General features: G+C 48.9%; 1 protein-coding gene across 1 annotated transcript; it reads right to left on the reverse strand.

Moving 5' to 3' along the window:
* Window positions 1-27,246, reverse strand: CSUI_003602 (3 5 -cyclic nucleotide phosphodiesterase domain-containing protein). Its single transcript, XM_068063798.1, has 20 exons — window positions 24,512-27,246; window positions 22,742-23,776; window positions 21,906-22,540; window positions 20,326-21,537; window positions 17,222-18,859; window positions 15,275-15,793; window positions 14,408-14,541; window positions 13,824-13,961; window positions 12,700-13,245; window positions 11,347-11,542; window positions 10,034-10,406; window positions 7,905-8,725; window positions 6,766-6,978; window positions 6,211-6,289; window positions 5,483-5,612; window positions 4,345-4,589; window positions 3,422-3,635; window positions 2,272-2,436; window positions 1,616-1,771; window positions 1-1,219 (listed from the first exon to the last, which is right to left on the reverse strand). Exons 1-20 carry the CDS (start codon window positions 24,936-24,938, stop codon window positions 1,177-1,179), a joined length of 8,919 nt encoding a protein of 2,972 aa, XP_067924224.1. The 5' UTR covers window positions 24,939-27,246; the 3' UTR covers window positions 1-1,176.
* Window positions 27,247-27,290: the final 44 nt, after the last annotated feature.

Genomic DNA, 27,290 nt, shown 5'->3' on the forward strand with positions numbered 1-27,290 from the left:
CAAGTATTAGAGAAAACTACACTTGCTGCATCAAGTTTCTCCGGTTGCCTGCAGTCTGCACTCCAGGCCAGCTGTGACAGCATTGTACCATGAGAGAAAAAGACGCCACCGGAGAAACATGTTCCAACGGCGAAGTAGCGCCAAAAAAAGCAACCCTGACACCACACCAGAGAGTTGATCTGTTCACCAAGAGTCCGGCACGCGATGCATGCACGCAGCTGGATCAACATACCGCCAACGAGAACACTAGGGGGGAAGAACCTTCATTAGCTACTCTTTTCGTCTCCGCGATCGAGTGGACACAAAACAATGCGGAAGAAAGCTGGTCTCTCGGGTCATGGTGTTGAATTGCAACCGACTGTGGAAGAAGCACTGAGTCTTTCAAGTCAGTTGATCTGGGCGGAACAGAATCGGAATCGCAGGCAAACGCAAGAGGCCAAGCTGCTGCCTCCTGTAGACGAACTACACGACGATACATGCAATTCATGGTCAGCAGGACTTCGGAAGAGACGCGGATAAAAACACTGGAAAAATAGAAAAGACAGGGTGCTTACTGCTAACTACTATGAAGCCTTCTTCTTCTCATGAAAAACCAAGCGAAAGTCATCACTGACACACACTCGCACAAGTCCTACCACTCACAAAGATCTCACTTATCACCTGTTCGGCACACCAACCAAAGAGAATGAGGGAGACAAGCGACAACACCACCACCAACAACAACAGCAACGGTCCACACCGACACGAGCGCTAAAGAGGCAACACAAAAAAACTGGCATATCTCAGAGGCAGCCAGGCTAAAACCGACTTGGCGGGAGGGTAGGCGGGAACTACAGACGTGCTCAAGTCAGGAGCTCCGCAAACCCAACCCTGCACTGCAGACTGCCACACTCGGAAAGGAATCTCCTTCAAAACTCGTGGTGTTGCGGAAAAAAAGAAAAACCGAAGCACTGCAGAGTCCGCGGACTCCTGCCACGCAGTGGAACAAACGACGAAAGCAGAGCCCGCGTAGGAGGAAACAGTGCGCGTGAGCCCACACATGCGGAACCAAGTGGTAGTTCAACCCTTGAAAATCTCAGCTGTCGGAAAAAAAGTTCTCCATTCGCCGCTCCAGGGGGTCGGTCTTCCATAGCTCTCATCATTCTCTCTACTCATCCTCACTCCTGCGGCGGTGGGTTACGTGTCGAGACTTGGAGGTCTGTACCCGTCAAATTCCTGACTGAAGAAAAGACATGCAAGTACACACATAGATAGATAGGTAGATCCACGGCAGTTCGTACCGTCGTACGAACTGGGGATGTGAGCTGTTACACTTAAGAAGCATGACCGAGGTTTTTACCACTGAAGTTCCATCGAGCAGAAACTCCCGCGAACATAAGCATGACAAAGAAATCGTCTTATTTCCCAGGCGAGTAGATAACAGAAACAAGTCAACGACGCCCCCCCTTCATGAGGACCTTAGAGCAGCAGCTCGGGAAGCTCACAAGACAAGCTACCTCTCTCTTAGCATGTACAACAACGTACCTTCGTATGAACCCGAAGCACTTGACGCCTCGCATGCCCTCGAATTTCAGATCTTTCAAACGGAAAGAAAAGTTACTTGGCAGCTCCTCACATGGTCTTCCTTCCCTGATTCCACAAAGAGAGATCCCCATGTGAATCAAAAGGCTGGACAAGCTGCACGCGAAGTTTCTGAGGAAGACTTCCACTCCTGTTCGCTAAAGAAGGCTTAAAGGAAATAATAACCAACAGGATACACTCCTCACAATGTCTGCATTCTCAATGAAAGAAAGAAAACAGTTGATTTTCTCCCTCTCCTCCTTGCAGAGCAGGCATTACCAACCTATATAAGGAGCACCCTAGCTACACCATGCAGCGTCATGATAACGTTATGAAAGAAGAGCTTGAACAGTCACTAGAGTCAACATCGCTGACTGGCCCCCATCTTGCTGCCGTAACCTTTTCTCATTCCTCATTCAACACTATTCTATACCCACACCGTTAGTTAAGGTAGAGGGTCAACATAATGCACGAAGAGCAGAGATAGCTTCACCAGGGGCAGCAGCAAGGACTCCACGAAGCTTGCCAGCGGAGTCGCGTCCGTACTAACTACAAACACTAGTCATAATATGTCTACGATACACAGAGAGAGAGGAAGTGAACGACTTTTGACAAGAAATATTTCAGTTTTTTTTCATGTGTCGAGATATAAAGCCCCGCCAAGACTCTCTAAGAAGCATTCATGCATGACAGGAGACAGAACCCACTGACTTTTGTGCTTCTTCAGCGGCTTTCAGAGCGTCGAGACACTGCTGCCACATGTCCAGATTCTTCTCTCCTTGAACGACAAGTTCAGAGACAGCAGGAAGGAGGTCGGCTAAGGCTCTGAATTGGTCGAGAACGACAAACGATAGAAATCCTATTTGAGACTGAGTCCTGTAAACAGAAAAGAGAGAGAGCGATGCCAAAGAAAACGTCATCCATGATGAGAATGGTGGTCAAAAGAAGAAGACAACGCTCAATCTCGTGAAGGAAAAACCAGACATTTCGCACCTCCCAGACTGCACACATTTGTTGAAACGTTTTGCATTTAAGCTATCCGTCGACGGGACGTCCTCCTGTCTATCCACCCCGAAGAGACACATAACTAAGTAAGATGGATGAGGGTCGGCGACGCACGTCTATGAGGGATAGACACACGTGTGCATGCAGATGAAATGAGGCCCAAGAATACGGACGAAGACAACTAAGGCAGTTCCTCAATGGGTAGGCGAATCTAGGCAAGACATATATATAGATATGTTCATGACTAGATTCAGCTATACCTATCTCCAGGAATAGTTACGAGAAGACCTCCTCAGCATCTACGTACGCGAGGGCGTCTACACATGCATGCTGCCAGCAAATGACAAGCTTCCACCCGCATTCTCTAGATACAGACACTGACAGATGAATAAACTAAAGAAAGACAGATAGATAGACAGATGAAGATAGATCGAAGGGTCGATAGGTAGACAGATAGGTAGATGTACACAAGACACATGATGCACAAGGACCCTGTCACTGTACACTTGGACAGTCACCCGACTAGAACGCCATCATCTGAGTGCGTCGGGATCTCCCAGCCAGACCGCACCCTCAGAAGAGAAGAAACTTCCTCCTCTTCAGCAGCTATCTGTAAGGGATCTATCTCCTCTAGGAAAGTCTCACGAGAGAAGAAACAACAGACTGCCATCATCGAAGGCAAAAATGCACTCGTCTAACGCCTCCCCCCCCCCCCCCCCCTGTCTCAGGAAAGCCAACCGCATTCTCCCTAGTGCTCATTGACCTCCTCGAGACTCCTTGAAACTTTAGACTATACAACATGCATGCAGGCATGCGAGAAGTCTTCGTACAGCATCAACTCTCCGACTGGGCTTACCTCTGGAGTTCTGTCCTAGAATCCATGAAGACCGAGACAGGTAAACCACAGCGTTTCTCTAAGTCCACCTGTGCGTTGAACTCCTGTGTCACTAGAGAAGCCCACTGAATATTTCTACCGCCGCTCATAACGGGATTGCAGATATCGGCGCAATGGATCAGACACGTGACAAGCAGCGATCGATCATCCTCGCCTCCTAGCTCTTCTCTTTCAGCTGGTTTTGTACGACAAACCATACAAGATGAGAGAACAAGGGCGAAGGAAGATGAGACGCTTGCCAAGCCGGGCGGGCGGTGGAATGCGGTAGACCTCAGAAGCACTTTCAGACCCGCATGTATGTAGACACGAACCAGGAAGACATACCGAAGCGAGAGATGAGCTAGCTACCCAAATAGCCGCCCCCTCCTATACAGACGAACGATATGGCTATGCCACTAGACATTCACTCACTATCGCTTTCCCCTTGAGGCGCTGTGGGCATCAGCGGACTGTAGGCGTCGAGTGTACATTCACATGGTAAGGCTCCCTGGGGACAACGAGAAAGTTGTCAGCATCCAAGAAAGAAAAAAGTTCCGCCTATCTCTCTACCGATAAACCAATCCTATACCCGAAAGAAAGGCATACGTATATATATATGTATATATATATATATGAATCTATCTCTCTCGTGCTATCTCTGGAGTAAATAGATGAACATACGTCCGTAGACGAAGTATCTTTGGTGCGAAGGCAACTTTCTCAAGAAACCGATCATAACGAGAAACATCCTCCACGACCAAGGTAACTATTGGTCCCTTCACCTTATGTAAACCAAACACCCGTCAGCATGCACTTCTCTCTCTTTGTCTCTTTATCCGCCCGTGCGTCTTCCTTTCTATCCAACCGCTCTTCTTTCTTCTTGCCATCCTATTTACTAGACGCACTTGTTTTCATCTGGGCACGACGCTTCATAGCATCATGATGTTGGCGGAAGAGCTCCATATCAGTTGAGAAAATAGCCTGAATGACGATCTTTCTCAGCTCAGCAAAGGATGTTACAATTCGATCATCGACTTCGCCTCGACTACCTAGCGGTGCCCCACCCCCTGCTGTGCCGCCCACACCTGGAGCCGCCGCTAAGTCCGGAAGTCTTCGCTCTCCAGCGCCGTACATATTCAACTCCATAAGGCTAAAAGAAGAGTGATGAACAGAGGAGAGAAACACAAGGGAAGTGTATATACACCAGGAGACGCCGACTGAATACGGTCCTCCTTGCTACACGGTCTGCTGCTACTTTTCTCTTGGAATCGGTAAAATCTGTTGCTTATCTCTCATGCGAGCAGCCAAGCTAGGATGACACGGCTGTATCGTCAAAGTATTGTCACCCAACGATATCCATCCGCAACGGCCTTGTTCATATATATATATATATACGTAGACACGTGTGTATATGTACACATGTATCAGTGCATATGCATATGTATCTATGTATATATATACATATATGTATGTATCGACGTACATGAATGTATCCGAGCCTCTCTTCTGGCTGCATTTGAGGCTTGACTATGAAGAACCCAGACGTCTTCAAGGCACCCAGAGGAGCATGTGATGACAACGAAGCATGGGCGCGCAAGGCAAGAGCATGGAAAGGCAAACATCTCTCTCACTGAGTTTTCTCCACTTCACGTGAAATACACAAACTCTCCGAACGAGATGTTGTCCCAACGGACTCCCTTCACTCGCTCATACATCTCTGCCCAACACAAATTCATTAAGACAAGAGCACAAGAAATACATATAGACCCATGTCTATACAGTACACCATGTACATATGCGTGTGTGTGTATGTAAGTTCGGTTGTCTCCCGACCTTTTCTACACACCTTGTACTTTTCTCCTCCCTCAGCTCTTTCCTTCATAAAGAACAAGAACGTCACGCACCCATTCATCTCTGACACCCACAGTCCCGACAAACTCCGATTCTGCTTAAAGTGAGGAGACAAGTATAGGTATGCAGTGGACAAGGGTGTCATTCATTGCATTCATTCCCGAGGAAAGAAAAAGATCTTTTGAGACTTACGTTCGGACAGCAAATGCCGCATGATGATTTTCAAGGACAGCCTTATCGTTATACATGATCGACAAGGGGTGGAGGCTAGCTCGAAGGAAAGCATTGTTTACTCCTGGATGATCAACGTCATGGCTAAGAGCTGCCCGTCCACGACCCAACACAGAAAGAGAAAGACATACACGCCTCCTCCATCTTCAACATCCATACTGAGGTCTTATATACGAGTAAATGATTCTATTTTCTTCGCTGGAAGCTGTTCACTAATGCTATGCTATCTTGTCTCTTTTCGGATGGAACTGCAGAAGAGAGTCTGACACTAGAGGAACACAGAAGCAAAATTCATCCCCAGCTGAAATTAATTATGGATGGCAGACCTTCTTCAGAGTATAGAGAGAAAAAAGAAGAAGAACAACACAAAGCGAAAGAACACGTAACACACCAACGCAAACAACTCCACAAATACACCCATGCACATATGTGATATATACATCTATAGATACATATATGTATATATATATATATACCTGAACGTACAAGGGAGTTGTACGCTGGGCCTGGGGGTGGCTGAGCCCCCCCTAGTCTGTGAGCATAGGAAGAAATAGATATAGACATCTTTGTATACACGCAGCATACATGTATTCCAGACAGGTAAAGAGAGGAGCAGAGACTATGAATATGGGTGGCTGCGAAGACGCAAGGAAGCTTCGTCACTCCGTGAGAAGAGAGCTCATGCCTACCTGCAAGGAGAATTCCAAGCTGCTCGACAGAGCTCAGAATACTCCGACACCCACAGGCAGAGAGGAACATCCAGCACATCTGAAAAGATGAAAAGCATCCAACATACTTAATACACAAGCATAACTTCTCAAGAATAGATAGAAACTCCAAACATACCTCATCGCTGAGTCGCCCGCGTCGATACACAAGAATCCGCCTCCCCCCCCTTCTCTTTCTTTACATTCCTACGCACCAAACTTAGACATGGAGTAAAGCGAGAGATATAGAGGTGTCTTATGCATATATGCAGCGATCCGCGGCAGAAAAAGCATAATACATATCGAGATTAACCCGCCACTCAACCTAGTTATCTTGGCTACGAGAGAGTCCTGATAGGATCGACAGCATAGACGAAGACATCCATAATTATAACAAGAACCACCACCACAGCCCCTTTCCCCCCTCTGCCCGTCTGATGTCCCTCCTAGAGACCTCAAGAGACCCTTTGAGGAGAGAAGCAGCACACACGTCAGAGAGAAGTTCTGACTGAAATTGGGCTGACTTTATGACAATACCTGGAAGACATGTATAGCATGATAGAAGTTATGATAGGGGTTGTCGGTATGATACCCATCACGGATTGTAGCAAAGAATTGTCTGAGCTTCTTCTCCTCCTTGCGTTCAAGTAACCTCAAGTCATCAAGAGCGAGAAGAAAGAAAAGCTCCATATCATGACTGCTCCGTCGCCAGACATCTAAACTCCATCCTCGATACTGGGCTAGTATCAACTGCGAGAGAAAAGAGAACAACACACAAGGGGGGACTTCTCTTCTATCTCACGTGACTATATACATATGGACACCTTATACACACTTACTGGGTATATACACATAGACTTACTTGCTGTAAACACATATACACTTACGTGATGTATATATACATGTATGTAGAACTGTTGTCAATGTAGGGACAAAAAGATAATAGACGTGTATGGGGAACTGCAGACAACACAAGACTGACTCAGTTACAATACCTATAGAAAGTAGCACCATGCGTACTTGGGATAGAAAAAGTCAAAAAGTCTGACGCCCCACATCACAACCGACGAGACACTCCAGTGACAAGACAGACAAGTTGCTGTAAGGTTAAGAATATCCCAAGGTCTCCCCCAGTCTTCAAGAGGCAAGCCTTCCTCTCCACGCCAGACAGGTCGCTGTAGAGGAGCACTTGATGATAGATACGAAGTGCTTCTATCGGCGGAATGCACTCCATGCACACTCGAAAGCCCGGCAACAGATATTTGGAGACCTCGAGAATGCCATCCATGCTGTGAGGATTTTTAACACTAGGAATGACTGCAAATATACAGACATCTCTCTCTTTCAAGATATCTATGAAACATGATCTTCTTCTCCATCCTTCATCCTCTCCTCTAGAAACCTCCATTCGACTCCGCACAAGGGACACCTGAGAGTCATCAATCCGTTGTTGAAGGATCCAAATCATCTAGTATCTTCAGAGACACCGAACCGCACACGTATGAAGATGAGCATACGACTGCATGCAAATACATCCACTTCAGCGGAGTTCTCAAGCAGGATTATGTATGATGTGAAAGAGAGAGGTATTGTGGTCGAGTCTACCCATCATAAGTGATAGACAACGGTTTCGATCCTTAATACCTTTTATGACCCACCCCCTCCCTCGAACTTACATCCTTTCTTATTGCTTTCATGTGTCTTTCACATTTACTTAATGCCGCGGAGAAGACAAGACTTGGTAAGGATGAAGCTCTTCTTCTACGTCGTGTGACTCTTCTATGTCCCCCTACTGTCTTCTGAGACAATGCTGTATTCGTTCTCCCAACAGGCACTGCTGCAATAGATGCTCCCGGAGGTAGACCGGTCTTGGCACCAACTCTCATATCTCGTGACTCCTCAGGCGTCTGCCCCTTCCTCAGGATTTCACTCACACCTTTCCTTCCTTTCCCACCCTCTCCTCCTGTCTCTTCACTGTCTGCATGTCGAAGAGTTGCGCTTCCACGTGCTCCAGTCATCGTCATCCATCTCTTTTCAGCGCGTTGTTCTGCATAGCCATTCAATGCCGCCGCCATAGGGCGCCATGCCCCCTGTGAGGGGGTGAATCCCCTCCTATCGTCTTCTTCTTCATCTTCTTCATCTCTTGTGCCAAAAAAAGTTCCACTTCGGAACAAGATGCCATCGTCTCCGCCTTCCTCCTCCTCTTCTCCTCCTCCTCCTCCTCCTCTTCCTTGACGAGGATAGCGCGAGAGAACGCTTCTTTCAGATAGAATATCACGACCATGGGGGGTACCTTCTCCTACGACCACCCCGGCTTCAACTCCGTTTTCTTGCTGACTCTGGAGAGCAAAGTCCGTCTCTCCCTCTGCATCTGTATCGGCTGAGACGGACCAGGGGAAACTCCCGTCGCGGCTCTTCAACTTCCACGACCTTGAGGGACATGGCGCTGTATTGTATCGCTGCAGTGAGCAAGGCATGCCGCCGGGCATGCGCTGGGCTAGACACACAAACCAGACCATTCACGAGGGACAGAAACAAAGAAACAAACATGTCTATGACAGGAAAGAAGAAATAAAAGAAGAAATTTGAGCCGTATCGTGTCGTCATAGAGTGAGACCAAGGCATTCCGCTGTAGTCTGTTAGAGACACACAGCGATATACATGGTGACGAGTCATATGAACAAAGCACATACAGATGACAAGACAAGAAAAGAACAAAAAGAAAACAAAACAGCGAAGAAAGAAAAAAAGAAAGAGAGGCATCACACCACCATTGTACCCTCTGTGTCGCGATGTATGTACGGATGTTTCGAAGACAGAAAACTTAAGGATTCTCTGGCGAAAAGAAAAAGAAGAAGAAATTTCAAGCAAGGGTGTCATTGGTGTACACCTTCATTCTCCCTTCGCAAGTGAAGAGAGCCTCGGTCATCTCTCAAGTTGATGACACCTCATCGTTGCTGTAGATGATAAAGGTGTAGATATCTAGTTCATACGCATGCACGAGGTACAGTGCCTGACGTCTTTGCTTGTAGAAAGTCTGTAGAAGCGAAATGCCGCAAATGTCAAGAGAGGCTCCTCTCTCTCTAGTCTTACGACAGTTCGCACTCTGAGGGAAAGAAGAGCAGGGAGGTCTACGTTCACTGCATGTATATCTACAGCCCTCACGGTATCTATCTAAACCATCTCAAGTCCTCCTACGTACGTACGTCATTCTTCTTTTGTTCTCTTCAAGAAAGATCTTCTCCAAGTGAGATAGATAGATAGATAGATATTCACAAGATCCTATAGACGACTGCTATGCCTAACTTTAATAAGCAAAAAGAAAGAAAGAAAAACTCTCGTCCCTTCACCAACAGAACTGACTTGAGAAACCCCATCGAGATAAAAAGCTGTTGCAGGGGTCTGCCTGTATTATTAAGAAAGAAGATATCATAGGACAGAGCGCATGCATGCAATATGTGTCTACAAGAAGCATATGCTAGATATTCTATATATACTCATTACAGATTCACCATCAATCGCTAGGAGAGACACCACCCCACTCTTCTTGACGAAGGCTTGCTTTCTTGCTGAATGCCACGGAACTCGTATTAAGGTATCGCTTGGTTTCGATAGCTGAGTCTACTTCCTTAGCATGGCGGTATGCATCTATGCTCGGGAGTGACCCCACTTGATCAGAATAAAGCTTAAGCTTTAGGGTTAGCAAGAGCTTCCCACAACTGGGGAATTGTGAGAAGCTCTTGATCCATTCGCAGCGTGCATGCGAGATACACGCACGATATCTTTTATGAAAGAGCTTCTTCACCTCTGAAAGCGGAGATAGCATCTCTCTCTAGAGATCCATTGCAGGCCGCTGAAACCGAATGAGGTAGAAGAGGAACATCGCCATCCTCTGTAGAGAAGAAGCCACCTCCACGTGAAGATCGTATGAGTGAGATTGACTTAGATTCTTCGATGCCACGACGACGTGGAAATCCTCTCTCATCTCCTAGATTCTTTTCATCGCGTCCTTTCTTCTTTCTTCTTCCTTCTGCATCTGATGCCATGGAAGAGGGTGAGGAGACACCTGCTCTCTTGAGATATCTAAGTCCCCCTGCAAGCTCATCTAACTCAGGAGCAAGTGACTGACATCTACGAAGGCGCCGAAGAAGTTGTCTCTTATCTTCTTCTACAATGGTCTATGGACAGCATACACATCACATACGACACACGGGCGCAAGAAAACGGATACAGCTGAGTATCAAAGAGATATGAGAAATAGATGCAGACGCACATAGAATAAAGAGAGAAACACTTAGGTAGACAAAGCCAGACATATACAGATAGATGCACACATACATACATACATACATGCATACATACATACACACATACATACATGCATACATACACACGTAAAACTGGTGATCGTGATGAGACGTCCTTCAAATGGATGAAGAGAAGACCCTAGAGAAACTAGACTAGGGACAGGCTAAGGTCCAGGGAAACTCCATGTCAGTAGCCTTGGTATGAGACCCCTAGACTGTCTCCACCACGTATATATATGTGCGTGTGCATGCACGCGGGCGAGATGTTTCTGATAATGAATGCCGTCTCTGCGGAATGTCGCAGGACGGGTGGTATTACTCAGCAGTACCAACTATAGACATTCTGCGGCATCGATAAGAAAGCATACACTTAAAGAAAAGAGACACTTCATGGAAGAAGCTCTCAGAAATCGACTTCCGTGTATACTTAGCTGACGTCTCTATCCTTAGAAACGTTGATACTATCCCACAGACCAAGATGAAAGGACAAACACGTGCACCTGTCACTCGAAGTTTTGGTAACGAAAAGGCAAAAACAGACGTATGCATGCATGCACGCTGCTCAGGTGTGGGGTGCGAGTAGATTTATGCATGCATGCATCATACAAACATATAAACACACTTCCTTACACATATCGAAACTTCCTCATGAGAATCGAGCAGACAGACAGTCGATGACAACCAATCCACCCTCCAAAACGCAAGACAAAGAAGTTCTCTCTACATTCTAAGATACCAGGCGAAGACGACAAAGGAGAAGAAGAACAAGATGAAGAGGAAGCGAAGAGAAGACTCGATCAAGAGCACCTACTTGAATTTCAGCTAACACCTGATCTGCATCTGCAGAAGGTCGAAGAAGTGCATTATCCCTCTCTCCAACCACATAAGAAACCATCGTCACCATGGGCTTAAGCAGAGTCATTCCGGCGACACACACGTTCGTTAGAGCTCCCCCGAGTGCATTCTGAATTTCGCACTGAATACACCGTAGATACACCTCATCTTCTCTAAAAGACAACAGTTCAACACAGGCAGAAAGAAAACAACGCGAGAAGAGAGTGAATGAGAAGATGGCCGAAAGAAGAGGGAGAGATACACACATAAAAAGTATGGAGAATGAATGTAAGAAATGACCAACAAGCGTTTCGATACTAGTGATTTCGATGGTCTCAAGACGCGCTAGCTAGCTTCTGACTGACTTGTCTCTGAAAGGGCATGCATTAAGAGGAACAAACAAATTTCACGCTGAAGAGTTGCTATTGAAGACCTAGTGTTGCTCTTTGTATGTGATGAACGCACACAGGAGGAATCTCTCTCAATCGTCTAGTAATGCAGTGAGAGACGGCCTGTCTAGGAAACCAGTCTTCATTCTATTAGCGGCAGCGATCCCCTCGCGAAAAATGTTGTATATGGAAATGAGTATGTCTATATATCCATGCATAACATGTAGATATACCTACGACACTCTGTATGTAAGTGGAAGGGAAAGATACAGACAAATTTCAGTCTATATCCTTACTCCATCCTTCCTGTAAACGACAACCGTAAAACTAGGAAGACCGTTCATACAGTCTCCTACTCATATCGGTCACATGGAGGAATGACTGTATAGAAGAGAAAGGCTCTCACATCACGGTAGACTGTTCCTTCTTTCCTAGGCCTTAGAATAGAAAGGAAGCTCTAACAGAGACAAGATGATTCTGTTCCTGCTCCTGGCTATTCCTGTAGAGTCAGTTGCACACGTCACCACCAAACTCCTACTATAGAAGCACAGGGTGAAAGGACAACCTCTCGACCCTCGTGGCCTATCTTCTGTCTTTCGTGATGTAAAGAAAAAGACACACACCTCTCTAAACTCAAGGAGAGAGAGACAAACCTCTGTTTTCAACAATATAAGAATTCATAGCTTCATAGCTGACAGACAAGTCTAGACACACGGAGATATGTTTTAGGTGTCCCGTCTTCCCACTTCACGTGAAACAGAAGGCCACCAACGGATATATATATATATACATATCGATGTCTTCTGTTCATCTCATGACCTGATATTGTCAATAGGAAAAAGGTAGATATACACCTCGACTGATTCGATTGACAAAGATGCCCTCTCATCACGCACTCGTCTTTTGAAGAGAGACGACGTCTCCTTCGCTTCCCTCCTTACTTGGTAAATTTGTGTGAAATCTTGAGAACATTCCCTACAGATAAAGACTGAAGCAGTTGATCTCCATATGATAAGCGCTGTCTCTCCAGTGGACTGCATGCAGGACAACTACATCGAAACTCCCCCCCCCCTCCATCGATACTTCCCAACGTTGCACTGAGATCGGTCGATGCTCTCTTTAAACCACCTCCACCGCGCCCCCCTGTAGGACTATTACCGCCGCCAGGAGGAAGAAAGCTGCCTCGAGGATTTCCTGTTAGAAAGTTTTCAAGAGTGTCTCGTCGCGTATGGGATGCTGCAGTCGGTGCACTTGGCGAGTAAACAAGTAAAGGAGTTCCGTCAGGCGTTGTTGGGACCCCGACACTCGCATGCATGCGAGCTGAAGGCCCTCCACCCCACATGGGATGATGCAAGGGTGAGGGAGTAGCCGGAGAAGGAGAATCACGATAATATGCCATAGGGAGGTTACACACACAACGATTGATGAGAAGGAGAAGAGCCTTCACAAATCCTTGAGCGTTAAGGAGAGGTACAAGCACGGCAGCCCTGGAAAGAGAAGAAAGGCATGGACATCTAACAGAGGATAGATCAATAGTCAACGGGAGAGGAGGAGGCAAGATGGACATGTAAGAGAGAGGGAGGAAAGTGAAAAAGAGACTACCGCACTAGGAGAGAAGTGAACGAACACACAAATAGAAGTGTGAAGTTGCAAGCTCTGAAAGAAGAAGGATTAGTTACTATTCTCAGGCGTCACTCCCCATTCTGTGATAAGTGAAGAAGCATCATGACACGCTCCATCGACGAATGCACGTCCGCATGGTAGGTCCGTCGTGGTGATTTGCGCTCTTCTAGAGAAACTATCTGTAATACCCCCCAAGTAGCTATCTCCATGCTGAGAGACGAGAAGAAAACGAGCTTTCTTCTTTGCTAGACCAAAAAGGACGCGAACCTTGGATGGGATTCATTGCATAAGCGAACAAATAAGAGACAGACATCAAGAGATAATCTGCTCCCATCCTGAGATCCACAGAAGACAGGACAGAAGTGCCCTTTTCCACTCTATACGTAGTACACCTCTAGTGCGAGTTGATGTGAAACAACAACAAGAAGAAGCCGCCCCTCACCGTGTGTTGATCATCGCGAGACTATCATATTCTTTGTTGAGACCCGGAGGCACATCGTTGCAGATAACAATCCGTCCTCCCTGACGAGTTGCTTCACCTAAGAGAGGATGTGAGTAGGGTAGCGTCAGTCCTCTTGCTCTGTAGATGGACATAAGAGAGACGAGCAACCAGATATATTCAAAGTAACGAGATCAGACTTATCAATACACGAGAGAAAGGTCCCCCTGTCTGATAGAAAGAGAAATTCCTTGGAATGTATAGAACTCTTCATACATACCGGACAGAAGAGACCTCCCTACTTTCCGCAGACGATCAACATCACTCACCTCGTCTAAGTGTATATGAGTTATAGAAGAGCGGCAGTATGTAGGTATGCGTGTATCTTCGTACAGAAACGACAGTATTGTCTACTGTATTTCTAGGTCAAGAAAGGCCTTCCTCATTCATAAAGACCCAGGTATACACAATGAAACAGAAGCTGGTGTGGACGTATGTAAAGCCAAGAAGAGAAGTGACTCACAAAGACACCTTAGGAAACCTTTGGATTGTTGGAGACTTCTCAAAAGACTTCCACCTCAACTTACTTCAGCGCGCCGCCTAGACAGACAAAGGAGTTATTTTGCGCATCAACGATAAAGAAAGCGACTTGCTCAGCACTGAGGGTCGTATGGACAAGAGAGAGAAGACGTTCCACCTTCTTGACGGGATTCAAACTTTCCTACGGCATAACACACACCAAAGACTTCACTCAAGACATCTACTACATGCAATCTACAGAGAAATATCATCCTACATCACTAAGATGTACTGTAGCTCGACATCCCCTCCGACGGAGATATCGCTGACAGGTTTAGCGTTGATGTAGATAAGCGTCGATTCAATTCTAGACACGCGCTTGCTATCAATGCGTATAGGAAGAGACTCGAGAGAGAAACGTGGTGAAAGGATGACGATGAGAAGTCAATGCTATTCTCAGGAATCAATCAGGTTTCACGCTCCCCTAATGACCGATGAGTCGTCTGGTCTTGTTTGATTAAGGACATCCCTATCAACACCTAGCGTGAGTCTGAAGTCTCGGGTAAAAGACCTGTCGGCTCCTCCTTGCCGTCGGTAGTGCTTAACACATGACCCACTCCCTCTCCTTAAGAAGTTCCTCGTAGCTTGACGTCCTCATATTCAGCAACACCCAAAGTCATTTGCTTAGCCATCTACCGTCTGCATCCCACATTCATGCTGATACAGCCATTGAAGAACTGTAACTCTCCACCAACAGACTAGAAAGCAGACAGCCGTATGCCCTAAGAAGCAGTTTCCTCTCGACCGAGAGCCTTAACTCGAAGCAGGCTCTTGGAGCGAAGCACAGCCTGCATAGATGCAGCCAGTCAGACGGGTGGGTCTTCACACAGAGATCTATTGTACACAGGGGAGAGAGAGCCTTGTTTATGACCTACCTGGAAAACTGTTCGATGAAGTTCAAGCTGTAAAGCCTTCTTGGTGCGATCTCTGCGGAGCCATTCCACTTGTAAGACACTTAGGAGTAACTGCTCTACAGATGCTCCCAAGGCATCCATGAGCTGTTGCTGGGTCCCGTCAAGAACGCCACTAGAGAGCGGCTGAACGCATATAACTAGCCCCATAGGGACTCCTGCTTGAACTTCTTCTACTTCTGCCCCCGCACCAAGTAACTGCTGGTTCTTTCGAGGAGATACCGATCTCCACTGTTCTGATAGCATAGAAGTCCCTTCTACTACAGGACCACTATGCTGACGACTAGGAGAAGAATCTTCTCGCTGGATACCCGTGGTCGAACCGACCCCTCCTGCTCCGCTCGGATGATTACCAACAGCCTCGCCTCGTGACACTCGAGATTCAGTACTAGATGCCGATGCCGCAGCAATTCCACCTAAAGCTGTCCCTGAGAAAGAAGAACCAAAATCTTTAACTTGAAGTCCTTCTCCCCCTCCAGCTACCTGAGCACAGTTAGAGAACACGACCCACCACAGAAAGGAGAGACGAAGATAAGAAAAGTTCAAAGCGGGGAGGAGTGAGTGAAGACGAAAGAAAAGAAGAACGCTGACATCGCTCTTCTCCATTGAAAGAGTAAGACAACACACCGAGAGCCACACCCTCATACTAGAAGATGGTGATAACTGTGACCTAGCTATCCTCCGACAATCCGGTGGCTACAGCAATCATCTTTTTCTTCTCTTGCCGATACCAGGACAGCGCGAGGCCGCTAAATCTCACTGAGCTTGTGAAGACGTGGCACCCCCGGTGGCGGCGCCTGTGTGAAAAAAGTGAAGCCGAGAGTCGCACCATATGTCGCTTCTCTCATAGCATTTCCCAACCCCAAAACAGACATATATGTACGTATATGATCAAGCAGGTTAAACATGAACCTGCCATGCAGTAGCTTTCTTATGCGAACAAAGAGTAGTAAGCTTTCCCCCCTTAAAAAAAGAACACAGCCAAAGCACTGTGCGGTTAAGAGGACACGAACCGACACCCTTCCTCCTGAAAATGAAGACAGATACGACACAGGCAACGGGAAGACCACCCCACGGCCTCTATATCACAGAGAGGAGAAATGAGACTAAAGAGCTGGGGGGTATAGGATAATGGGAAACAGCAGCGCTGCACAATTGCATGCTTGCTTTTCCTCTAGAAAAAGGAGCCCCCTGAGAAAAAAAAAAGGAACCCGCCCGCGATAGCATGGGGCATGCTGCTGCAAGGGTCTTCGACGCCCACACCCCCGCCGAGTCAAAAGCCTCACTCCTGACGCCACAGAAGCCTAGCGGGACGTCACCAACGAACACGGGAGGAATCTACCGTGTATATATTGCGGCGGGTGGCACCAAGACCGTCTATCTGTACTTCCGTAGAGGCAAATGAATCCTTCTCCGCGGGATATCTCTACGAGATTGCAGACATTTCATTACTTCTAGTGGCCGTCCCCACTCCGAGCGACTAAAAAAAAAAAGTAGGACGGATTATGCAAATAGAGAAATAGTAATGGCATTCGTCACTGCCGCGGAGAGAGGAGTAGAACTCACGCATACTAGTAGTCCTCTTCTTGTCTGATCCGCAGTCGTCTTGTGATCGGCCCGCCCCCGCACCTCAGTACGGAATACACTTACACTTCTGAAATACACAAGTCTTGAACTGTCATACTGTATGCTTAGTGCCGATGACTACAGAAGGTTGCCTCTCCAAAAAAAGACACCAACAATAGAAAAATTAGCGACGTTGGTATAAGAGAAGCCTGTCGAACGACTCTTTAGCCATGTCCGACGGCAACCACGTGAGAAACAGACGCGTGGAAAACATTACGCATGCAGCGCACACGAAAAAGTTGGGAGACGTCACTTTGACCGCCTTCAGTCACCCGTATGTCCTACCAACGGTGCAGACGCTTGGGCTTGTTTCTGTCTTAGAAGATGGGCTCTAGGCCAGCGCGCTTGTCTCGCTCTTCTTCCTGTCGCTGCTTGTCGTAATCTCATCCGTAGACAACCCTGCCGCGATCGCCGAAGACGCAGTCGGCCTCCCAACAACGGAGGGGAAGTACCCCCGCTTTCAGGTCTATCAGGTACTTCCTCAATGGAAGTCCTCACCACCGATTTTGCTGCTTTGGAGTGTGACAAGGAGACAAGATGTTCTCGTGACGTTCTGGAAAGTGATGAGGGGGGCACATGAAATTCGACATTTCGATGGACTTTGTGATTCAACTGCGACCGAAGTGGAGAGCCCTTCTCGGTCTGTACACAAGCATGAAGATGACGACTACTTGGGGGAGAATCCCTCGAGTCGGAACGGGGGAGGCGGTTAAATGGCAGATTAGACAAGATAGAGGAGGCGCTCGCAGCCACTGGTATATGGCCTCGAGCTGAAACAGGCGAGGGCGGTGGCACTGTGAAGCACGGCGTGCTAGACGAAGGTACGTATGACGTCCACCGCCGACAAGGTGAAGAGTAAGCGGTAGGGACAGCATTCTCAGTATCTCCCCTGGAACGCATGCGGAGCTGTGGCGCATACAGTGAGCGAGGAGAGGAAGGAGTGGAAGAATGCCGAGAAAAACGAGAAGGATTACGAGATATAGAGGCGCCGGAAGTCAACACAATACTCTGACGACGGCGCGTTCTCAGTGGAGAGGACGCTCGATGATCCCACGTCGCCATATGCGCCGGCGGTGTAGATACCCAGCGTGAATACGATTGCCTAGTTGGTGAAAAGGTTTCTCCCAACTTCTGCCCCCTGACTTCTTTACGTTTCCTGTCCTTCTTCTCTTCGCGATGACGTGTGATCGCGCCCGAAGGTGACACCAGAACGGCTCGGCGGATGGAAGAAGTTTGTCTAGGAGCCAATACAAGAGTGCTCGTATAGAACCTGCGGACTCGATTCGCTGCCTTGACGTGAGATGCCAACAAGGCGCACGAGCTCGGAAATTTAGAGTAATTTCTTCTTTCCCCCCCCTCCCGTAAGGCATTTCCTTTCCCGTTACAAGAAAGACTCTCTTGGCTGTCCCTTCCATGAGAAAAGAAGTCATCGACAGAACAACCTGGCTGCAATATGCCAGCCATCAACGAGAAGCCCGTTGGTCTTCTCCTTGGACGGCAGAAATCGTGTCCTGCTGAGCCATAGTGAAATTCACTGCTACTACTCATCGAATCTCCCTCATCTACCGCGTTCTTTTCATATAGATCACCAGCAGAAATACACCGACGGGTTCGACCCGTGAGGCAAAAAGTACGTGAAGAAGAGGTACTCGCAGCATCTGAAGATGCACGAGGAGTCACCCCGTACTCAGAAAACAATGAGACAAGCGGGGAAGCGAGTCTTCCGGAGGCGTCTCCCGGAGACGAGGGGGATGATGTAAGGGAGTGGAAGGGAAGGGAATGAGAGGAGACACGCGGCTGTGAAGAATCATGAAGCGGATACAATGGGTAGTTCAAGGGTGTCTGAGAGGCACGTGAAATGGATGATGAGGGAGAGGGGGAAATGCGAGCTGGAAGTGTCTCCGATCGCTTCGGCGTCTCTACCTAACAGAGACAGGGCACGGAGTATAGACAAAACACAAGACGGCACAACAGCCCAAGGAAGGCATGCGGCCAAGCGCATAGAGAGAGAGTGGAGGTCAGCAAGAAAACCAACTACGTCCCGGCAGGTCTAAACCACCTTGCATACTAGGTGTTTCATGAGGAAACATCATCACACGTACTCCCGTGTTTCATGTGGAAAGCCATTGCCCTCATGGACTAGACTCGTCCGCATACTCTATGATGCGCTGTCAGGGAGACATTACAGCAGTTTCTTGAAAGAGAGATTCAAGAGACAACTGAATTCTCGCAGACACAGGAGGACTCTTCTGTCCTACAAGAGCCCTCCGACAAACAAAGAGACACGGGGCGCTAAGCTCCACGAGAGTAAAGAGCACTTCAGGGACGATGTCATATATGAGAAGAACAAGAGGACAGTCGACAGATGACTTTCCATTCCGGTGACTGCCGCTGCTACTTCCTGCACATCGTGTGGAGGGTGAAGTGGTACTTCCCCAGGCAAAGAAGGCATGTACACCTTTGACTCTTTGCATGTAGCTAGGTAAGCGACATCGGCATTCCCGAGCTCCTTCGACTACTCATCACCCCAGCGTGCGTTTGCAAAGATCAAACACCACAGTCGCATATAACGAGACGATAACGTAGTGTAGCTTATACCCAACATAGCAACTTCGCTGTCACTGGACATGCGCCCACTATCTGTATCGCATTCCTACAACTCCAATGCGCCGTCTGCGCATTGACAGTGAGGGGGTGTTCTACAACTACAGTTATCACCTAGATAAAGAACGCATGTACAGTTTGACACCATCATCTCCAAGGAGTGGACAGATCTGCCTGTCCATAGCTTTTTCTATACTCTCAAACAGGACGCCAGCCACTTCAACATGCCTACTGTGAATACGAGGGCGATACAAGGCAAGCGCATGTGATCTGTGGCGTAGTTTCCCCAGAGAGATGACAGTCCCGTCAGATTACAGCTACAGAAGTTGACAGACATAAAAATACGGCTATCTTACAGCCCCGAAGCAACACAACGTAAAAGACATCCAGCAGCCCTGCACTCCAAGATTGATTATATACATATGGACTGTGAAGCTCTATCTCTTCTCCGCTGATACGTCGCCACTCAGGACCCCCTTTCCGCCGCTTTCCTCCACCAGTGGCTCGTAGCTGTCCGATATAGTACATACAAGCACGCATATATATGTTTCTTGTACCAACTAATACCTCCATACCCGTCTTTTTCCACATACCACTAGAGATCACACCCAGCTACAATGGCATACCGTCCAAGTGATAAGACACGTCCAAGCAAACATATGCACAAAGGCAGAGCAACCAGACTTCGACCTGATCTGAGCAGGTAAGATAGGAAGCAGTGGCTAGCAAAACACTACCTTTAAACCAAGATTCGCTTCTCTCTTCTTAGCCAGGTGTTTGCTTACATTGATTCCACTTTCCCAGCTCGCACTTCTTGGAGTGCTTCTGGCCGACAGAGACGTGATCGTTTCCTTCCGCTGAATCACCCTCAACCAGTTATATCTGCTAGACTTAGCTCCGCTCTCCGTCCTTCCTCCCACAACCAAATGCCGTCCCTCTGCGTGCTGTTGTGCTGCAAGTGCTGTCGTCGGCTCCTTCAATGGCACAACAGATCCAGCTAATGTCTTCAAGAAGCCGGCAGTTCGTCCTGATGGACTAAAGGAGAAACCTTTGTGTGGAGAGCCATGTCGCTTAGGCTTGCCCTTCTCATTGATAACACTCGACTCTGTTGCCCCCCCTCCTTGTCCCCCACTTCCACCGCGGTCGCCACTCTTACGCGGACCTGGAGAATCAGCTGATCCATTTCGAACAGGAGAAGTAGGAGGAGGTGTTACCGCTTCACCGCCTCCTCCTGCTACGCTTAGCGGAGGGCTTGTTAACGAACCATGTGCATATGCAGACGATGCCCAAGGTCGATCAGCGAACCGACAGAAAGGTCCATGTGTTACTTGTGAAAGAGGCGCTAAATTTCGCTTCTTTTGAGAGGGGAGTGTATAATCGATTCGCGTGTCTTCTATCCATCGCCACAACCGACTTCCACTTCGATCTTCTAGACGACGAACAAAGAGACACAGCGGGGGAGGTGGAAAAGAAGGACTACTAGGATGGCTATTCGACAATTTAGGTAGTGCTGACGCAGCAGCAGATAAGCCCCCACTTTCTCCTCCTGTTGAGGAAACGGGAATCGCAGTTGTCGCGTAACTGCCTGTACCTCCTACGTTTGACTTTGCTTCACTCGTACCGGTGACACGTATGTGAGGGACATCCTCCTCTGGTGGTCCGGAAGACTCTGGACGGGTGGGAGCAGCAGCAGCAGCAGTAGACACGGAGATCGAATCACAACGGGAAGCGGGCTGCTGAAGATGAACGGCGTTAGAAGAGGAAGCGAACGAAGACGACCCAACTCCCGAGGAGGAGGAGGAGGAAGAAGGTGAAGGTGTCACGGGGAGGTTCGAGAAAGAGGAGACTTGAGGAACCGACGATGATGACGATGGCCCCCCCCTAGTCTGAGAAGACGCCTGAGGAACGATGGTGTTGGTCGAGTATTCGACAGGTGCAGAGGCTGAGGCAGACTCAGGCCATACAATACTGTCTGTTGTCGAATCGTAAAGATAGATCTGCCGCAGAACAGAAGAGAAGAAGAGAGCGGCACGCAAACAACAACACCAACATAATAGTCACGTGGTTCTCGCTGCTACCCGGACTGAGACGTACCCCGTGTGCAGCCGCACCAGTTTGAGGTAGCAGACAACTACAGAGCCAGGGGACGCCCTTTCTTCTGAGGAGTCCTCTATCGGAACAACAGCGTTCGCTTCTGCTTTGCTCCATGGACAACAGCAAACCAATGGAAGACTGGGGATACATGCCACCATAGGAAACCTCTTCTGATTCGGTTTCTCTTCATCTGCCTCGTACTACGTAAGCAAAACGGCTCCACCAGTTGCTGCTGCTGCCGCTGCTGCTCGGACAATTGCTAAAAACTTACAGCAGAGCGATCTCTGCATTCCTGAAAGAGCCGCCCAATGCACCCGCTTGTAGGGGAGAGAACAAGAGCTTCTCTTTCCTGAGAAAACAGAATCCTCAATTCCTCTTCTTCTTCATCCTGCTCTCCTGTCGTGGCCCGTATCGCATCTTGACCTCTTCCTCCGCTCTGTGGCAATTCAGCAGTACCAGGTCCTCCTTCTCCCCCTGAAGTCTTTCTTCCCCGCGCACTTTCAGAGTGTAGCGCGTCACCGACACCCCCTAACCGTTCGAACGAACGCGGAACTAAGCCTGGTGTCGGAGGTTGTTGGTGTTGTTTCTCAACCATCGCGGTGGCTAAAGATAGTCGTCCCCCTCCGCTCGGGACAACCGCCGAGGCGTTGGAATGAGAAGGAGAGTTCGCATCTTTCTCTGACGGGTGTGGAACCCGAGCAGAACTTGAAGTCCCTCCTACACTATCACCACTATCTCCTTCTACAGTCGCAGCAGCAACAACGCCTACCGCAGAAGATGATGGCGGTAAAACACCACGCTGGAAAGACATTAACCGGGGGTATCTCGACGTTGAGAAAGAAACCGAATCTGCGGCGTATCGATCATCTAGCATACGCCACCGCAGAAACTGACGAAGCTGCCAGGCTGAGAAAAGCAAACAACAACGAGCAACATACGCACACACACCCGTGACAGGAGGATAAAGTGGCCACCCGCTCTCCCTGGGTGTAAGAGAAAAACGGAGAGAAAGACCAACCGAGGAAAACAGCCGATCAACACTCAGACAAAGAGACTGTACTGCCTTCCCTCCCCGTCTCTAACAGAGAGAGAACAAGACGGCCGTACCAATGAGATCCTCTTCCTCCTGCCAACTCGCCAGCCACACAGGCTGATCGTCTTGCTCTCCCACACTAGCAGCAGTCGGCTTGTCTCCTGCGTCATTTCTGGTCGCATCCTCCTTGCCTCCGACGTCTTGAGGTCTCCCTGGTATGCCTTCTGACTCAGCGTCCTTCTCATCTCCTGTAACTGCATGTGGTGTTTCACCCGGTGAAGACGATTCAGCCCCGACTGTAGCTGACGATCCCTTTTCAGTGCTTTTCTCCTTTTCTTTCCGCCTACTGAAGAAACCTCGACGTTTGCTGGCCTTCTTCTTCTTCTCCTCGTCCTCTTGGTGAGTTTTCTCCAGCGTTTCTCCATGTTGAGTCTGGTTCGTCTGGATCTTTCGATTATCTTCCAAACCACATGGGGGCTCTTGAGCGCAGCTACGCTTCCTGTCCTGAGCTCTTACGTCATGCTTTCGGATGTCGAAGAGGGAAAAGGATACACGAGGAGAGAACGGACGGGCAAAATACGTCGCAATATCATTCGCTGGCACTCCGGCCAGGCCCAATTGTTGAGCGGCCGCAGCTCGGTATGCTGCAGCCCCGAGATGTACAGGAAAGAAAGGCGGAGGGCCTGGGCCCCCTCCACGTCCCCACAGAAGAAGACGATCTGGAGAAGACTGGACAGAGAAAGGGAATGGAGGAAAACTGGAAGGAAGGGGGGTCCGAGAGGATCCTGGCCATAAAGCTGGAGGAGAAGGGAAAAGATGCCCAGGGTTCTGACCGTGCCGGAAAGGCGAAGATGACGACGGAACCTGACCACGTGGTGAGACGGGTGGAGAGGAAGACGAAAGCCTGTTGGGACGGTGTGAAGTCTGCTGGAATGCATGCGAAGAGAAACCATGCTCGTGAAGAGGTAGAGAAGCGGGGCAACAGTACAGTTCATCGGTCTCGTGGTCATACGCGCATACAAGGACCAAGGGCGACGAAAGCGCAGAAGAGAGTGTCGCGGCCAAGGAACGCGCAAAGGAGAGAACTGAAGCGTCTTGGCTACATGCCGCTGGGGAGAAAAAGGAAACATTCAGAAAAAACGGGCGCAGGAAGACATCTAGACACAATGAGGTAGGACATAGACAAAAAACATGTAGAGTGTTCTCTGCTAAGAGAGGCGGGAGAGGTCCCAGAGACAAAAGAAGAATAAGCATCTTGCGAAGGGTGCGACTCTTAGTATACCTCCAGACGACTCACTCCGAGCACTAAAAGGGGGGGTGGAGACTATACGACGCAGCCACACCCGAACATAGGCCAGACAAGACATTGATAGGCATGTCCTACGGCGCCTGCACGTTTGCTGCTTTGCCTATGATGAAGACGAAGAGTTGCATAGTCTGCCTGTGTGCACATACAAGCCGGGTCTGTGATAAATAGATATATGGATATATATATATAGCTAACACCAAGAGTCCAGAAGGTTCGGTGACCCGTGAAACGCAGAGAAAGAGCCTATACGTTGCTACGATGTGAACATGAACAGACGCGCATCATTTCTGTCTGCTAGGCTGAATGTACGAATACGTCATTCTGAGGTCGTTTATGTACCCGAAGACATATCTATCTATCTATCTAACATACCCGGCTTGACGGATGACCGACTATGAGGCTCGTGAAGAACACGGAACGGAAGGCAGTGGAGCTAGCCGGAAAACAGCTGTATGAGCTTCTATACTGCCACATGCTATTGTATGTCAAGTACCTTTATACACACACGTGTATATGCGTGTGTATGCTTACGTACCTTCAACAGGGGACCTCAAGGCCTGGGCTTTTTGCTTGTCACAGAGGGCCTGTATACTCCGCAGCTGATCCCCCACAGTACAATAAAAGCTCGGCGGTACCCGTACACCGCCAGGAATATGCGCAGACCACAGTGACTCGTCCGCCGCGGAAGAACACATGGAGAATGTCCGACGTGGTTCACTAAAGTATCCTTCTAGTCTGTCATATTCGTCCGGGCCGGGATATGCTTTTCCCTCTCGGCCCGCAAGGGAACTCGGGTCAGGACTGATCCGCCGCATCGGGCTTACGTCGCTACAACCCCCTGTCTCCAAATGTTCTTCGCGTCGAACTAACAAAGGAACCTGTCGGTGCTCCAAAGTAACAGCTGACTGCGCCACTCCAGTACTGCGGGGACCTTCAGCCGCGCGCACAGGAAAGAATACCATACCCGGGCGTCTGAACGACCGGGAAGATGGCTACTCCCGTCACCGGCGGTCAAAGACCTCGGGAACCTTATATATGTGCAGCCTCCTGACGGACGCTTAAGCAACGTGACAGCACATCGTTAGGCCTGGTAAACGCAAGCGCGGCCGAACCCTTCACGACACCTGGGTAAAGGCGACGTACTTCACCTTTCCTCCTCTACCGCCTGGAAGAGAGGAGCCTCGCCGCCTCAAACTGCGCGCACACTCACTCTATTGTAAGACAAGGAGTTCCATATAAGACAGGAATTACTGACAGAGAAACGGATATCTAGTACTGACGGGTTCACAAACAGACGGGATCTCCCCCCTTAGCAGCACTTGGCAAAAGCCGAGGCGACGTGATCCAGATACGTGTGAGTTTTCATACTTTCATGGAGCTTCACAAATCGGGAAAACATACATTTTGCCGCAGAAAAGTCCTTTTTGTCCAAGACTCGATTTTGGAGACCTCGTTAAGTACCAGAGTGATATACCCAGTACAAGGCTCCTCACGCCCGACTCCTTTTTCCCGCCCTGTTCGGTCGCAAAATCCGACAACGCTTCCTCTCTTGGGCAAAGATTGTTAAGAAGGGACACGCGAAAAAGGGGCAGTCCCCAGAAAGAAGTCTCTCCCTAGAATTCAGAAGTTCGCAGAACATAACATCCTCTTGAAACAGAGCGCAGCCTCTCCCACTAGGTATGAAAGAGGCGAGGGGGGCAAGAGAAACAGAAAAGACTGGTGAGCACTCGAGGTTTTCCACCACACTGCTTCTCTCAAACACGCAGGGTATATTGTCAACATCGCGAAGCTTGCGGTTGACGTTTCTCTTCTGGCTGGACGCAGTCTCAAAGAATCGTGACAGTTACAACACTCTTCTAGCAAACTACTAGGTCTGGGGCGAAGGCCACGATGCGACACCATAAAGAAAAAAAAAACAAGGCGGACAGAGAATGCACGTGAAGTGCAAACAAAGAGAAAATGTTCTTCTGTCGGAAGAGAAAGGGAGCAAACGGCAGGCCGCACGACTTAACAGAGAGAAGCGTGCGTGCCCTGGAGCAGAAACTCGCAGGACCACGTACAACCAAACAGAGGAAAGCGTGCGAAGACAGGCTGCTCTTGTACTAGATCAGGACCCGACGGTCTGCACGTACTAAGGGCGCGCAGCGGGTGGATGGGTTCCAATAGTCCCTCTCGCGCTACGAACAGCACCATCTGACTCAGCCGATGCGGGCCACAGAGAAAGACGGAAAAGGGGTTGAGCAAGCGAGCCACCAACGGGTACGCCGAACTGCCATCCTGGGAAACTCAACATGCATGAACTCCCGCGAGCAGTGACAAGTAGTCTGTAAACTGCTACCAACTGGAAGCATCGCTAGTAGGACACTGGTGAAGAACAGGCGACCGTGTAACTTCTTTGGTAAATCCCTCCGAAGACACATTGCCGGGAGATTGATGGCAACAGCGACGAAAGGCGATGCGTGCAACTGACAGACAACTGAAGCAGTGCGATGCCGGGGCACAGGGACCGAAACTGAGCCACAAAGACGACTATCTGAGAGGGCCGACCTTCAATTTGGAAGATGTAGGATTCTCCCAGCGCTAAACAAACAAGAGAGAAAAAACTGCCGCCCAGAACGGACCGGATCCCGCTGGCTCAAAGACTGAGACTAGAAGTGGAGCCCGCACTGAGAACAACAGAGCCTGCGAGTACGTGAGGACGGTAAAGCGTTGGGCCTCTCAGTAGGAAGTGAACATTTCTCTCCGGCGGAGAGAATGTGTATGAAGGCCGGATTTCGCGCCTACCGCCGTGCACATGCTCACGGCTGCACAGTCGATGACTGGACCTTTCCCTGCATTTGCACTGCCGCCGTATTGTTCAAGGAGCTATAGAGACGAGGCAGGCAAAGACGCCAAGATAGAAATCAGAAAATCACGATGAAGCCTACCGCGAAAACACCGTAAGTGGGCTTGAGATGCAGATTCATGGTCCTGTTTCTTTACGCGCTTACGCGCAACGGCACACAGGTAAAAACTCTCACATCGGAAGCTTAGACGTGACAACCAGCGTGGGTCGAGCTGCAAAAGACCGGGAAGCCATCCTTATTCAAGCTACGACCGGGCGAGCCCGCGTAAAAAAGTGAGTCGGAAGGGGCGTGAAGGCAAAGTTGCCACGGGGACACGGCGTGTGCCAGCAACTTTCAGATGGTTGAGTGTCCGTCCTAGCTAAACCACAGAAAAATAGCTTTACCACCAGCAGCCGCCACCGACTGACCCGCCATGATGCCAAGGTACTAACCGCTTCTTAAGATGAAGGCTGCATGCAACGCGGCACT

This window comes from Cystoisospora suis (assembly GCF_002600585.1).
Source record: "Cystoisospora suis strain Wien I chromosome Unknown contig_1632, whole genome shotgun sequence".
NCBI classification, from domain to species: domain Eukaryota; phylum Apicomplexa; class Conoidasida; order Eucoccidiorida; family Sarcocystidae; genus Cystoisospora; species Cystoisospora suis.